This window comes from Ranitomeya variabilis, chromosome 2, assembly GCF_051348905.1.
Source record: "Ranitomeya variabilis isolate aRanVar5 chromosome 2, aRanVar5.hap1, whole genome shotgun sequence".
Classification (NCBI taxonomy): Eukaryota; Metazoa; Chordata; class Amphibia; order Anura; family Dendrobatidae; genus Ranitomeya; species Ranitomeya variabilis.
The window spans coordinates 461,243,028-461,258,662 of record NC_135233.1 but is presented as its reverse complement, the minus strand read 5'-3'; the positions used below and the strand labels follow the sequence as shown (position 1 = coordinate 461,258,662).

At 44.8% G+C, this 15,635-nt stretch overlaps 1 protein-coding gene across 3 annotated transcripts in view; it reads right to left on the bottom strand.

The window, feature by feature from the left end:
• Window positions 1–5,218: 5,218 nt before the first annotated feature.
• Window positions 5,219–15,635, bottom strand: part of LOC143806684 (uncharacterized) — a 72,013-nt gene continuing 61,596 nt past the window's right edge. The window contains exons 1-6 of one of the 3 annotated variants that reach the window (XR_013221535.1): window positions 10,542–11,279; window positions 10,383–10,454; window positions 10,166–10,249; window positions 9,867–10,072; window positions 9,633–9,789; window positions 5,220–9,509 (exon numbers count right to left, since the gene is read on the bottom strand). Coding sequence is in view for 1 of the 3 variants with exons in the window: in XM_077287483.1 (XP_077143598.1) it covers window positions 9,786–9,789; window positions 9,867–10,072; window positions 10,166–10,249; window positions 10,383–10,406 (318 nt within the window). In the remaining 2 variants the exon portion in view is untranslated. Of the gene's footprint in view, window positions 9,790–9,866; window positions 10,073–10,165; window positions 10,250–10,382; window positions 10,455–10,541; window positions 11,280–15,635 lie in introns of those variants that run through there. The other 2 variants (XR_013221536.1, XM_077287483.1) reach the window with 2 other exon arrangements.

Here is a 15,635-nt window from a genome sequence, read left to right as displayed (position 1 = left end):
TTGCACGAATACACAGGTTCATCCAGATAAACGATGATTTAACAGAGATTTAATTCCAGTGCAGCAATCAGTTACTTTCCGGCATCGTAATGCAGACATATAAATGATCTAGTGATTCCCGAGCCTCAGTTTCTGCTTATATGCACAGTCCTGATCTCACAGCTGTCGGAAGCTGAGGCTGTGGTTTCTCTTTTACAGGCATTCTGTTTCCTACCTGTTCTTCCAGTTTTCCTAGGCAACTCTCTTGTGCACAAAATGTCTTTTTCTCTCTGTGCTAAAAAGTGATCGGTCATTTGCGAACGATCTGGTACAAAGAGCCGTCGCTCTGCTGTGCATGATAGGAGCCAGCACTAAATTCTTCGGATGTCTCTCACTGGGTGTAAAATTCTGGTGTTTGGCGGATGTAACTCGGCCAACCCAAACCAAACTACGCCCACTCATAAATTTAATTGGTTCACATCAATTGGATGGATTTTTGGCCATAGGTGGGTGGGTGAAGTTTTGGACGCATTAGCATCAGGTTATATATGTGTTCACCAATTGTGAACACATATTCAATAGGGATCCATTTATTATCCAAAAGTGCCGGCTTTTTTTGATGAGAAGATCCAGATCGCCAAAAAGAGCAGGATTGCCCATCACTAGTGCTAAACGCAGGCTTCTGGTCATGTGGTCTAAACAAGCACTGAATTCTAAGGTACATTATCTGCAAAGGGAAATGTGAACATTGTGCAAACCTAAGAGGTTAAGGTACCGTCACTCTAAACGATATCGCTAGCGATCCGTGACGTTGCAGCATCCTGGCTAGCGATATCGTTAAGTGTGACAGGCAGCAGCGATCAGGATCCTGCTGTGATATCGCTGGTCGTTGAAGAAAGTTCAGAACTTTATTTGGTCGTCAGACTGGCGTATATCGTCGTGTTTGACACCAAAAGCAACGATACCAGCGATGTTTTACACTGGTAACCAGGGTAAACATCGGGTTACTAAGCGCAGGGCCGCGCTTAGTAACCCGATGTTTACCCTGGTTACCAGCGTAAAAGTGAAAAAAACAAACAGTACATACTCACCTTCGCGTCCCCTGGCGTCCGCTTCCTGCACTGACTGAGCGCCGGCCGTAAAGTGAAAGCACAGCACAGCGGTGACGTCACCGCTCTGCTGTTAGGGCCGGCGCTCAGTCAGTGCAGGAAGCGGACGCCGGGGGACGCGAAGGTGAGTATGTACTGTTTGTTTTTTTCACTTTTACGCTGGTAACCAGGGTAAACATCGGGTTACTAAGCGCGGCCCTGCGCTTAGCAACCCGATGTTTACCCTGGTTACCCGGGGACCTCGGCATCGTTGGTCGCTGGAGAGCGGTCTGTGTGACAGCTCTCCAGCAACCAAACAGCGACGCTGCAGCGATCGGCATCGTTGTCTGTATCGCTGCAGGGTCGCTTAATGTGAAGGTACCTTTACAGCTAGCTCTGCTATCTTAAAGGCACATGCATTACAAATGAACTAACTTCCTAGTTGCCTGACTTTGAACTCTTTCTGAGAGTCTCTCTGCTGAACTCCGACTGGATTTATTCTTACCATAACTTTTATGTGTAAAAGTCCACCCGGCAAACTGTTCTCTTAGCAATCTGCCTTGGTGAGGATATCTAACTGATTCTCTTCTAACTGGTATAATAAGTACTGACTCACAATAACATTAATATATACCCTTACATACTATAAATTACCTATACAGAGTTTCTAGTAATACCCAACTCTAGGTATGGCATGGGACACAAGTAGGAATGTTTAGGAGTAGAAACATATACCCAGACCAGCACTGCCCGCGGCACTAAAGTAAACATTCAATAAGCATTCTAAAACATTAGCTACCATACATATTAAAGTAGAAAAGTTAGTGCTATTCAAAACAAAGCAAAAGTCCTTTGTAAACCTGTAAGATAAGAGCATATACAGTCATGGCCAAAAGTATTGACACCCCTGCAATTCTGTCAGATAATACTCAGTTTCTTCCTGAAAATGATTGCAAACACAAATTCTCTGGTATTATTATCTTCATTTATTTTGTCTTAAATGAAAAAAACACAAAAAGAATTGTTCTAAAGCCAAATTGGATATAATTCCACACCAAACATAAAAAAGGGGGTGGACAAAAGTATTGGCACTGTTGGAAAATGATGTGATGCTTCTCTAATTTGTGTAATTAACAGCACCGGTAACTTACCTGTGGCACCTAACAGGTGTTGGCAATAACTAAATCACACTTGCAGCCAGTTGACATGGATTAAAGTTGACTCAACCTCTGTCCTGTGTCCTTGTGTGTACCACATTGATCATGGAGAAAAGAAAGAAGACCAAAGAACTGTCTGAGGACTTGAGAAACCAAATTGTGAGGAAGCATGAGCAATCTCAAGGCTACAAGTCCATCTCCAAAGACCTGAATGTTCCTGTGTCTACCGTGTGCAGTGTCATCAAGAAGTTTAAAGCCCATGGCACTGTGGCTAACCTCCCTAGATGTGGACGGAAAAGAAAAATTGACAAGAGATTTCAACGCAAGATTGTGCGGATGTTGGGTAAAGAACCTCGACTAACATCCAAACAAGTTCAAGCTGCCCTGCAGTCCGAGGGTACAACAGTGTCAACCCGTACTATCCGTCGGCGTCTGAACGAAAAGGGACTGTATGGTAGGAGACCCAGGAAGACCCCACTTCTTACCCCCAAACATAAAAAAGCCCGGCTGGAGTTTGCCAAAACTTACCTGAAAAAGCCTAAAACGTTTTGGAAGAATGTTCTCTGGTCAGATGAGACAAAAGTAGAGCTTTTGGGGCAAAGGCATCAACATAGAGTTTACAGGAGAAAAAAAGAGGCATTCAAACAAAAGAACACGGTCCCTACAGTCAAACATGGCGGAGGTTCCCTGATGTTTTGGGGTTGCTTTGCTGCCTCTGGCACTGGACTGCTTGACCGTGTGCATGGCGTTATGAAGTCTGAAGACTACCAACAAATTTTGCAGCATAATGTAGGGCCCAGTGTGAGAAAGCTGGATCTCCCTCAGAGGTCATGGGTCTTCCAGCAGAACAATGACCCAAAACACACTTCAAAAAGCACTAGAAAATGGTTTGAGAGAAAGCACTGGAGACTTCTAAGGTGGCCAGCAATGAGTCCAGACCTGAATCCCATAGAACACCTGTGGAGAGATCTAAAAATGGCAGTTTGGAGAAGGCACCCTTTAAATATCAGGGACCTGGAGCAGTTTGCCAAAGAAGTATGGTCTAAAATTCCAGCAGAGCATTGTAAGAAACTCATTGATGGTTACCGGAAGCGGTTGGTCGCAGTTATTTTGGCTAAAGGTTGTGCAACCAAGTATTAGGCTGAGGGTGCCAACACTTTTGTCTGGCCCATTTTTGGAGTTTTGTGTGAAATGATCAATGTTTTGCTTTGTGCTTCATTCTCTTTTGTGTTTTTTCATTTAAGACAAATTAAATGAAGATAATAATAACAAAGAATTTGTGTTTGCAATCATTTTCAGGAAGAAACTGAGTATTATCTGACAGAATTGCAGGGGTGTCAATACTTTTGGCCATGACTATATAAAAGACATTGGTATTCTGGAGGTATCTGGTGCAAATTCTTCTCCTTGGCTAGGGATCACCTCGGTCCTCCTCGTTAAGGACCCTGGAACAAGGAAAAGGTTAACAGGGGAAGAAACACAGTTTGTTTCTTGTAAGGCCTCTTTCACACTTCAGTTGTTTGGCGTCAGTCAGGTCCGACATCGTGACGGATCGACGGATCCGTCACAATTGTTGAAAAAATGGTGCCGACGGATCCGTTTTTTTGACGGATCAGTTATTCTGATCCGCCACAAAAACGGATCCGTCGGAACCGTTGCGTCCGTTTTTACATCCGTTGGAACCGTTTTTTTGACGGATCCGTTTTTTTAAAAAGGGAGGATCTCAATGTGATTGGCTACTGGAAACTACTGGAAAACTATATATACTGTGTATTTACATCACATCTTTGAAAGGTTGTACAGAAAGTGTCAAGGATGGAAGGGGTGCTGGCAAACATAGCGAAGATATTTGCGGATTTTACTTTTGAGGCAAATCGGTTGGCAGTCATCGTTCGGGACAAGGAGAGGAAAGACTGCGCATCCTGCAGCAGCGGCGGAAGGGAAGGCTGTGGATCCATCCTATCACAGCCCAACGCATGACCCGTGGTGTTTATTCCACACTTTACATTGAACTGAGGGAAAACCCTCAGAAGTTCTTCAACTATGTGAGGATGAAAGCAGAAAATTTTGAAATTTTATTGGGCCATGTGGAAGACTCTATACGGAGACGAGACACCCAGATGCGCTTCTCCATATCACCAGCAGAGCGTCTCATGGTGACTATTCGGTAAGTTGTTTTTTTTTAAACGATTCTCATTCATCAGACTTATAACTGCAATGTTGTTTTTAGAAGTTTTTATTAATTATTGTCGTTTCCTTTTGTTAACAGATTCCTTGCAACTGGAGAGTCGTTTTCATCCCTACATTTTCAGTTTAGGCTTGGGATATCCACCATCTCCGGGATCATCAGAGAGACCTGCCGGGCATTGTGGGATTGCTTACAAGCGGAATACATTCCAGAGCCATCACAGGAGAGGTGGCTGGAGATTGCACAAAATTTTGAACAGATATGCCAGTTCCCAAATTGTGTCGGAGCAGTCGATGGGAAGCATATAAGGATCATCAAACCTTCTGGCTCTGGGTCAGAATTTTACAACTATAAGAAGTACTTTTCAATTGTATCGATGGCCATAGCCGACGCACACTGCAAGTTCATCGCTGTGGATATCGGTGCGTATGGACGTGCAAATGACTCACAGATTTTTTAAACTTCACCAATGGGGCGTCGTTTGTATGGAGAGACATTTGACTTTCCGCCCCCTAGACCTCTCCCTGGAACCACCGGTCCACCGTTACCATTTGTTTGCGTTGGAGATGATGCCTTCCAGCTTTCCCCACATTTGCTTAAACCCTTTTGAAGTAGTGGACTGACCCAGAGGAAGAAAATTTTTAATTACCGCGTAACCAGAGCACGCAGAGTAGTGGAATGTGCTTTTGGCATCCTAACTGCTAAATGGAGAATCCTACTAACTGCAATTAAACTGCAGACTGAAACAGTTGATGATGTGGTGAAGGCTTGCGTGGTACTTCACAATTTTGTTTTATCAAAAGAACATGTTTCCCTGGAGGATAATGTGTCAGAAAGCACCTTGCGGGATTACCACAACACAACTTTTCGCAGTCCAGTAGCAGTCTCCAGAATGCGGGATAAGTTTGCAGACTACTTCATGTCTCCTCCAGGATCAGTTGACTGGCAGTATGAAATAGTGTAAAAAATTTTTTTTGTTCAAACTTGTAAATATACCATGTTTTCTGTTTGGTTACAAAACCTTTGTACTTTAACCTCGCAGTATTGTATGTTTTGAACTGATACCCAAAATTTCTACTGTTACTATTACCATAACCTTGGTGGTTTTAATACAGTTCTTTAAAAAAAAAAAAAAAAAAAAGAGAAAGACAATAAAATTGTTTTTCAACCAAAAAAAGTTTTATTTATGTACAAGTTTTTACAGGTTCTCATAATTTGGGGTGGAGATAGTAGCGGAGGGGCTGACAGGGCGGACCACATCGATAGTGGGGGACAGGACATCACGGGGAGGAACAGAAGTGGAATGGGTGGTGAAAACATGAGGTTGGGCAGGGAGTTGAGGTACAGATGTGGTTTGTGGGAGGTATGGTGAAGGTGTTGGTGGGACTGGGAACGGTGAAGTTAAAAGGGAAGAATGGAAAGGGAAGGTAGGAACTGGGAAATACTGAGGGGGGAAGGAAGGTATGGCGAAGGAGTAGAAGGAGGATGGACGGGAGGAGGATGGACGGGAGGAGGACGGACGGGAGGATAGACAGCGACTTGAGAGGGGAAAGGTGTTGAAACATGAAGGGTGGGTGGAGGGGCTTGGGACATTGCCTGCACTAGAGCAGTGTGGCAGCCTTGCATCACATGCATCTGCAGGCAAGGAGTTAGATTCTCCATGTGCCTGAGGACCGACTGAAAAAAACAGTGTCTTTGTGACTGGTTTGCATCTGAATGCATCCTATCCAGACAGGGCCGGACTGGGACTAAAATTCAGCCCTGGCATTTGAAGGTATACAGGCCCACTTGTCACATGGTGACTGTATAATATCTTTGTGAACCTGTAGGTTACAAGACATGGGGTGAGTGTAACACGACTATATAACATACAGTCACAGACGGCCCAGTATTACAGCTCAGAATTATTCATTGCTCTAAGGCTACTTTCACACTAGCGTCGTGCACTGCATGTCGCTATGCGTCGTTTTGTAGAAAAAACGCATCCTGCAAAAGTGCTTGCAGGATATGTTTTTTCTCCATAGACTTGCATTAGCGATGGAGTGCGACGCATTGCCACACGTCGCAACCATCGTGCGACGGTTGCGTCGGTCCGTCGCCACCAAAAAACGTATGTAACGTTTTTTGGTGCATCGAGACCATCTTTTCCGACCGCGCATGCGCGGCCGGAACTCCGCCCCCTCCTCCCCGCACCTCACAATGTGTGGCGCTTTCACTGCTTGCGTCGGTACGTCGCAACAACGCAATTCGTAGTGCGTCGTACGACGCTAGTGTGAAAGTAGTCTAAGGCTGGGGTCATTCACTTGCCATATCTTGGACTGCACTGGTATGACATCTGAGTGCAGTGCGTTGTGTCACTCACACCCATAGACTTGTATGGGGGTGTGAGTGAGCCAAATCTCGCTGCCAATTCAGCATGAGAAAATAATCGCTGAGCTGCTCTGCCCCATAGAGTAACACTGGACCGAGTGCTATCCGATACATCACATAGCACTACACCCCAAACAAACTGCGCTTTATCCACACTCCGCAGATCCAGTGTCTACAGTTCTCATGTCACGTCATTAATGCTGCAGCCAATCAGGAGCTCAGAAGCTAATTCTCTGTAGCGCTATTGCCGTGATGTCAGAGATGCAGACATTTACAGACGCCGGGTGCAGCAGCAGTGGGTATTCTTTTACAACAAACTGCAGAGGAGGAACAGGTGTAAGTCTTCAATTGTACATATTGTATATATGTATGTATATCTAAATTTAGTTTTTTAAGCTCACTGAAGTATAAATGACTTAATTCTGGCTCTTGATATGATTAGAAAGATATCAAATTTAATTTTTTTTTTTTACATTTTTCTTTCCCTCAAAAAAAATCATTGACCACTAACAGTAATTTTTCTGTTTGGAGTTGTCATTGTAATGGTACGTTCACATTTGCATTGTGCGCCACAGCGTTGGCGGCGCAACGCACAACGCATACACAATGCATACACAACGCATGCATAACGCTGCGTTTTGCGACGCATGCGTTGTGTTTTTGGACGCAAAAAAAATGTAACTTGCTGCGTGCTCTGCGCCCTGACGCTTGCGTCAAACACGACGCGTCAAAAAACGCTAGACAACTCATGTCCATGCGCCCCCATGTTAAATATAGGGGCGCATGACGCATGCATCGCCGCTGCAGCGCCCGACGTTGCGGCGCACAACGCAAATGTGAACGTACCGTTATACAGTTGGATTAAAGGGTTTCTCCGGCATCATTTATTTCTACATTGGGAACTGACTGGTGGTGATACCCTGTGGTGAAACCATACCCACCAAGACACGGCCATGATAGCTGCCATTCATGCATCTGTCCCATTAGGTATTTGTACACTATGTCTTCACCGCTGCTCGCCTCCCAATGCAGAAGAAAGCAGCACTGAGCAAACCCTTTAAAGTGAACCTGACCGCTGATACTTGCTGAGTGACCCATGGGCAGCACATATTCGGCACAGTCTGTATACTCTAACCCCGGTATGCCTTGGTCCTCGGCAGCTTTTAGCCTGAAACACGGCAGCATTTCAGAGTCAACCATACTTTTCTGGAATCAGGAATCATACAGCCAATATCTGATACATGCGGCCTGTGGATGCATAAGGCTATGTTTCCACGTGGCGTATTCCAAGCGCTTTGGACGCAGTGGACACCCGCCCCGTCCAAAGCGCTGCCAGCTTTAGTGATTCTGCAAGTGTTCATTAACCGTGCGGAATCACCGCATCCTGTACATAGAACGGTGATTTTTTTTGTGGAGACTGAGCGTCTCCGTAAGATAAATAGACATGGTGCGGTCTGAAGAGACACGCCGCATGTTCGTCCCCGCAGGGAAGCCAGAGGCGTCCCTACATGCATAGTGGAGACGGGATTTCATAAAATCCCATCCACTATGCTGTAACATCTGGCCGCTGCATCCAATCCACAGTAAATACGCCACATGGAAACATACCCTCAGCCATCAGATTTCCTTTAAGATCCCATAGGTGTCATCTATGTCCCATGGTTGACTATTATCCCTGCTTTTGAGGAGAACTATAACTCCCAGCATGTACAGCAGCTCCTATGGCATGCTGGGAGTTATAGTTCACAGGAATGGTGGTTTTCTTTTGAGATAGTGCCATGGAAGAATAGTAGACACAGCTTTTTTTTTTCTTAATTCTATTAACGCTTGCCTGTAACTTCTTTGCTAGCTCTAGGTACAACTCCGGGGCTTTTGTGCTTTTGCTCCATGCACTCAGGGCAAGGTTATCAGCAGCTCGTAAATCCATTCTGTCCCTGCCGCCTTGCTGGACAGGAGGAAGTGGGCGGTCTGATGTCCTGACTCCTGGCTGCATTAAGTGGCACGGTGGGGGCAGCACAGAAGAGCAGAGCGCGCCTCTCCCCCTCCTCATGCCCTGTGTGTTACCTCACTGCAGCTGATGATCAGGTCATCAGACAGCGGCCATCCACTTCATCCTGTTGGCAGCGGTGATTTTGGAAGTGCAGCTTGATCGTGTGCACAAGGCAGGCTGATGCTGCATAGTGTGCTGGATGCAGAAAACAGAACGCCGGCTGACAGCTTGAAGGGGGTAGGGGGTCAACAGATCGAGCGGCCCACTGCAGGGACCGGCCCTTCTGGTATTTGCCAGAAATGCCCAATGGCCAGTCCGGCCCTGTATCCAGACAACTGCTGAGTTCCAATATGCTTTTGTTAAGCATATTGTACCCAGCAGATGTTTGCTCACCCAAAAGCTTGATGGCATTCTGGAAGGCTGCATTCAGATGCAAAAACTCAGGCGCATAGCTCCTTTCCTGACCTCTCTGGCGCTGCCGTCCTGACCCCAAAGGTGGCCTAGATGTTGCGGCAGTGTCAGAGGGGTGGGGTAAAGGGAACTCTAACTCATCACCTGCAGCTTCAAGTGACGAAGTCCGCCCTGCTGCTCCAGCGCTGGTGGATGGGGCCGAGGGATCAAACAAAAGGGAAGGTACAGACACAGAGGGGTCAACGTGGTCCCCGGTGGCGGACCCCTGAGAGATCGCTCCAGAGGGGTGCAACTCTGATGCAGGCTCCCGAGTGCTGCAGACAGTGCTGTTAAAGAAGAAAAAAAAAAAAAATAGTATCTTGATATTACAATTGCCCTTGCTGCCAAGAAAAATTGAAGGTTACACATTTTAACAGTTTGACTGAAAACATGTGGTGTTGAATATTTACCTTCTGCTCAGCAGCGTCGACCGGAGGAACGTCAGGGCTCTGGCATGTTTGTACCTGCTCCTCCGTCCTCTAGATCCACTCGGGGCCTGCATCTCCTTGTTGAACTCCCTCTTGAAGCGATCCCTGAGTGACCGCCACCGCACGATAACCCTGTTACCTGGAAAGATAAAACAAAAATTGGTTACTATACAACACATTAAATCATGCTAACATAAGGTAATGAAGTGTGAATACTTATGCGCTAGATCCTGGGCCCCAGCATCGAGTTCCTCCCAGTTATCCAGAACAGCACTGCACACTTCCTCCCATAGTCGTCGGGTGACTAACTGGTCAGCATGGCGGCGGTCCGACATTTTCCATAACGGCTCCCGGCTTTGGACCGCTTGGATGAGGGTGTCCACATCAATGCCCTCCTCTTCCTCATCCTGTTCGGGAGCACGCTGTGAAGCAACAAAAAAAATGAATAAAAAGGGAAAGATTATACCACATAAATTTTACAGTTTGCTAAACACCAAACCCAAAAAGGAACTTACTCTTCGGTGACCGCCGCGCCTAGCATTCCGACGACTATGGGAGGTGCTCTGAGGAACTCTACGTCGAGCCCCAGATTGTGAAGACTAATAAAAAAAATAAATAAATAAAAATAAATTATGTGCTTGGATGGAGGCATATGTACTGTGTGTGTGCTGTGCTGAATGTTTGTGTTGGGTGTAGTGTGTTTTATGTGAGGATCTGTGTCTGCAAACTTACACTATGTGCTCCCGCTCCTCTCATTTCTCCACCCTGCCCATCTCCTTCTGGAAGCCCCTCTGCTTCATCTTCCTGTGAAAACAGAATAAATACATATAGGGTTCAAAAACATACAACCAGAGATGTACCAAAAAAAATTAATCAAGGAAAAAAAAAAACCTCAGGTGGCTGACGATGTGAGGGGGGGGGTCTCAGAAGAAGACATTATGTTTTCAAAACTTTGGGGGGCCTGCTTGCATCTGTCTTGGTCCCTAGTCCCTTGGTACCTTGGTCCCTAGAATCTGCAAGTGTAAAGAGAGTTCTAAGCTACTATACAAAAGGATAGACGCAGCTTTTCGGGACTTTATACTTAGCTCTGTTTTCAAAACTTTGGGGGGCCTGCTTGCGTCTGTCTTGGTCCCTAGTCCCTTGGTACCTTGGTCCCTAGAATCTGCAAGTATAAAGAGAGTTTATAGCTACTATACTATGTATTGGTATGCCAAATTACATTCCTCCCCCCCCCCCTAAAAATTTTTTAACCACACCTAAAAAAAAATAAAAAAAAAAATGGTAAATTGATATGCTTTGATGTACAAGCAATAAAGCCTCCACCTCCTGTTTCCCCAAAACATTTCTGGAAAGCAACACCAAAACTACTTCAATCTTGATATGCGCCATGCGCATGTTGGTAAACCTACCTCACCCCCTCCTCCAAACAGTTTCAACCTTATAAAAGTTTCCTCATTCGAAGTTAAAATACCAATACCCAAAAATGATAATTATGGTTACCCTAGTTACTATTTTCTATAACCAGAACATTTTCTAGACCAAAGGTTTGCATGCCGCATTTGTATATAGAACCTCAAACACCTTTATTGAATATAGACCAGTTTTACATTTATCTTGAAATCATACTACGGACAGTTTTGTGTAATTTTTATTACAATTTTTCTTTGTTTTTTCTTTTTTTTGGGTTGGAAAGTAGGAGCTACACTGCTCTTTATTTGAAATACCAGTACAGTATGTTAATGTATGAAAAATAAAAAAAAATGCAGGACACACATCACTTAGCATTTATACACACCACACACGTCACAGCACAGCCATTCAAAATACCAGCACAGTATGAAAAATAAAAAACATGCAAGGCGGGCGGTCGGGCACACACCTCACACGGCATTTATACACACACATGTCACAGCACAGCCATTCAAAATACCAGCACAGTATGAAAAATAAAAAACATGCAAGGCGGGCAGTCGGGCACACACATCACACGGCATTTATACACACACATGTCACAGCACAGCCATTCAAAATACCAGCACAGTATGAAAAATAAAAATAAACAAGGCGGGCACACACACACACACACACACACACACACACACGCACACGCACACGCACACGCACACACACACACACACACACACACGCTGGATGGCAGTACTCACATAGCAGTGTCAGGCTGGGTCTTGATGGCTGCTAGCAGGGTCTCTCTCTTGCTGGCAGGATGTCTCTTGCTGGCAGGATGTCTCTTGCTGGCAGGATGTCTCTTGCTGGCAGGATCTCTCTTGCTGGCAGGATGTCTCTTGCTGGCAGGATCTGTGTTCGCTCTTGATGGCACATTGAGGAATGAGGCCCACCTGTCCTGTTTATATAGTTTTGGGGTTGTCTGGGAAAAGTAACAACTTTTTGGAGCATGCTCAGTAGAAAAAAACGGATTGGGGCGACGGATCCGCCAAATGACGGATCGCGACGGATCCGTCGCCCAAAGGCACCCATTATATGAATTGACGGTCCACGACGGATCCGTCGCGGACCGTCAATTAGGCGTAGACAAAAAACGTTACAATCTCCGTCAAGGTCTAGACAACGTCCGCCGAATTTCGACGGATCCGTCGCATGGCGGATGGAACGGACGAACGAACGCCGCAATCCGTCGCTAATGCAAGTCTATGGGGAAAATAACGGATCCGTCGAAAAAAATGACGGATCCGTTATTTCATGAAAATGGCGGTTTTAGACTGACGCCAAACAACTGAAGTGTGAAAGAGGCCTAACAGGGCAGGGTCCATTAAAATGTAACAAATGGATAAGGCAGAGTCCAAGATTTTAGAGTGTCATACTTGCTAACTTAGCTTAAGTGCCCAAAAATCCAGCAGGAAAGGGCACAAGAGATGCAAATAAAAGTAAAATAAAGTGCAGCTTGCCAAGCAGTTCAAGTATTATGGCCTACTTCGCACTCAGAGGGTATTCACACAATAACAACAGTCTCGCGTATAATGCAAAGTAGAACACTAGCACAATGGATTTTGCAGCCTAGCCAGGTCCGCGGAACTTGGGTCCGCTGCACCTTGGATAGTGCAATTGTTTGGAGGACTTGGATAGGTAAGCATCTTTGCCTGTATACTGGTGTTTTTTTGTCAAGAATAGTGGAGGTTTTTCCTCTTATGGCGTTTCTTTTTTGCATCAAATATTGTGCAATTGTCTGCATGTGGACGATTGCATTAACCCCTTCATGACCCAGCCTATTTTGACCTTAATGACCTGGCCGTTTTTTGCAATTCTGACCAGTGTCCCTTTATGAGGTAACAACTCAGGAACGCTTCAACGGATCCTAGCGGTTCTGAGATTGTTTTTTCGTGACATATTGGGCTTCATGTTAGTGGTAAATTTACGTCGATAATTTTTGCGTTTATTTGTGAAAAAAATGGAAATTTGGCGAAAATTTTGTACATTTCGCAATATTCGAATTTTGAATTTTTATTCTGTTAAACGAGAGAGTTATGTGACACAAAATAGTTAATAAATAACATTACCCACATGTCTACTTTACATCAGCACAATTTTGGAAATAAAAATTTTTTTGCTAGGAAGTTATAAGGGTTAAAATTTGACCAGTGATTTCTCATTTTTACAACGAAATTTACAAAACCAATTTTTTAGGGACCACCTCACATTTGAAGGCAGTTTGAGGGGTCTATATGGCTGAAAATACCCAAAAGTGACACCATTCTAAAAACTGCACCCCTCAAGGTGCTCAAAACCACATTCAAGAAGTTTATTAACCCTTCAGGTGCTTCACAGCAGCAGAAACAACATGGAAGGAAAAAAATGAACATTTAACTTTTTAGTCACAAAAATGATCTTTTAGCAACAATTTTTTTATTTTCCCAAGGGTAAAAAGAGAAACTGGTCCCCAAAAGTAATTGTACAATTTGTCCTGAGTACGCTGATACCCCATATGGGGGGGTAAACCACTGTTTGGGCGCACGACAGGGCTCGGAAGGGAAGGAGCGCCATTTGACTTTTTCAATGAAAAATTGGCTCCAATCTTTAGCGGACACCATGTCGCGTTTGGAGAGCCCCTGTGTGCCTAAACATTGGAGCTCCCCCACAAGTGACCCCATTTTGGAAACTAGACCCCCCAAGGAGCTTATCTAGATGCATAGTGAGCACTTTGAACCCCCCAGGTGCTTCACAAATTGATCCGTAAAAATGAAAAAGTACTTTTTTTTCACAAAAAATTTCTTTTAGCCTCAATTTGTTAATTTCCACATGGGCAACAGGATAAAATGGATCCTAAAATGTGTTGGGCAATTTCTCCTGAGTACACCGATACCTCAGATGTTGTCACAAACCACTGTCTGTGCACACGGCAAGGCTCAGAAGGGAAGGAGCGCCATTTGACTTTTGAATTAAAAATTAGCTCCAATCTTTAGCGGACACCATGTCGCGTTTGGAGAGCCCCTGTGTGTTATGATCTGGTGGCCTAGGAGCAGCATGAGACGTACTCTGGAGAAGGTGGTACCTGTACTGACCGCAGACCCTGAACTTAACACCGCAACTAGAAGTAGCCGTGGGATGTACCTGACACTCCCTAGACACCTCGTCACAGCCGGAGGACTAAATACCCCTAGAGATAGAAACAGAAAACTATCTTGCCTCAGAGAAAATCCCCAAAGGATAGACAGCCCCCCACAAATATTGACAGTGAGAGGAGAGGGAAAAAACATACACAGACTGAAATCAGGATTTAGCAAAGGAGGCCGGTCTAGCTAAATAGAAAGGATAGGACAGAGTACTATGCGGTCAGTATTAAAACACTAGAAAATATCCACCACAGAAAATACAAAATCTCCACATCTAACTAAAGATATGGAGGCCATATCTGCATCTCCAGAGATACTAGCTTGGCTGAACAAATCCTTATACAGACCAAGCTGGACAAGACAAAACATGAAAATGTACTGAACTATAGGCCCACAGCATGTGGACTGCAGAAAACAAAGCCAGAACTTATCTTTGTTGAAATGAACAGCAAAGCAGGAGAGACCAAGCAGGGATGTGAATCCTCCAGGAACAATGGACAACTGGCAATGACTAAAGGGTCAAGCAAGACTAAATAGCCCAGTCAGAATTGCAATAAGTGGACACACCTGATGATCCAAAGACAGCAGCGCTACCACTTATAACCACCGGAGGGAGCCCAAGAGCAGAATTCACAACACCTGTGTACCTAAAGATTGGAGCTCCCCCACAAGTGACCCCATTTTGGAAACTAGACCCCCCAAGGAACTTATCTAGATGCATAGTGAGCACTTTGAACCCCCACGTGCTTCACAAATTGATCCGTAAAAATGAAAATGTACTTTTTTTTCACAAAATATTTCTTTTAGCCTCAATTTGTTCATTTCCACATGGGCAACAGAATAAAATGGATCCTAAAATTTATTGGGCAATTTCTCCTGAGTACACTGATACCTCACATGTGGGGGTAAACCACTGTTTGTGCACACGGCAGGGCTCGGAAGGGAAGGAGCGCCATTTAACTTTTTGAATGAAAAATTCGCTCCAATCGTTAGCGAACACCATGTCGCGTTTGGAGAGCCCCTGTGTGCCTAAACATTGGAGCTCCCCCACATGTCACCCCATTTTGGAAACTAGACCTCCCATGGAACTAATCTAGATGTGCGGTGACCACTTTAAACCCCCAAGTGCTTCACAGAAGTTTATAACGCAGAGCTGTGAAAATAAAAATCATTTTTCTTTCCTCAAAAATTATTTTTTAGCCCTCAATTTTTTATTTTCGCAAGACTAACAGGAGAAATTGGACCCCAAAAGTTGTTGTCCAGTTTGTCCTGAGTACGCTGATACCCATATGTGGGGGAGGGAACCACTGTTTGGGCACACGTCGGGGCTCGGAAGGGAAGTAGTGATGTTTTGGAATGCAGAGTTTGATGGAATGGTCTGCAGGCATCACGTTGCGTT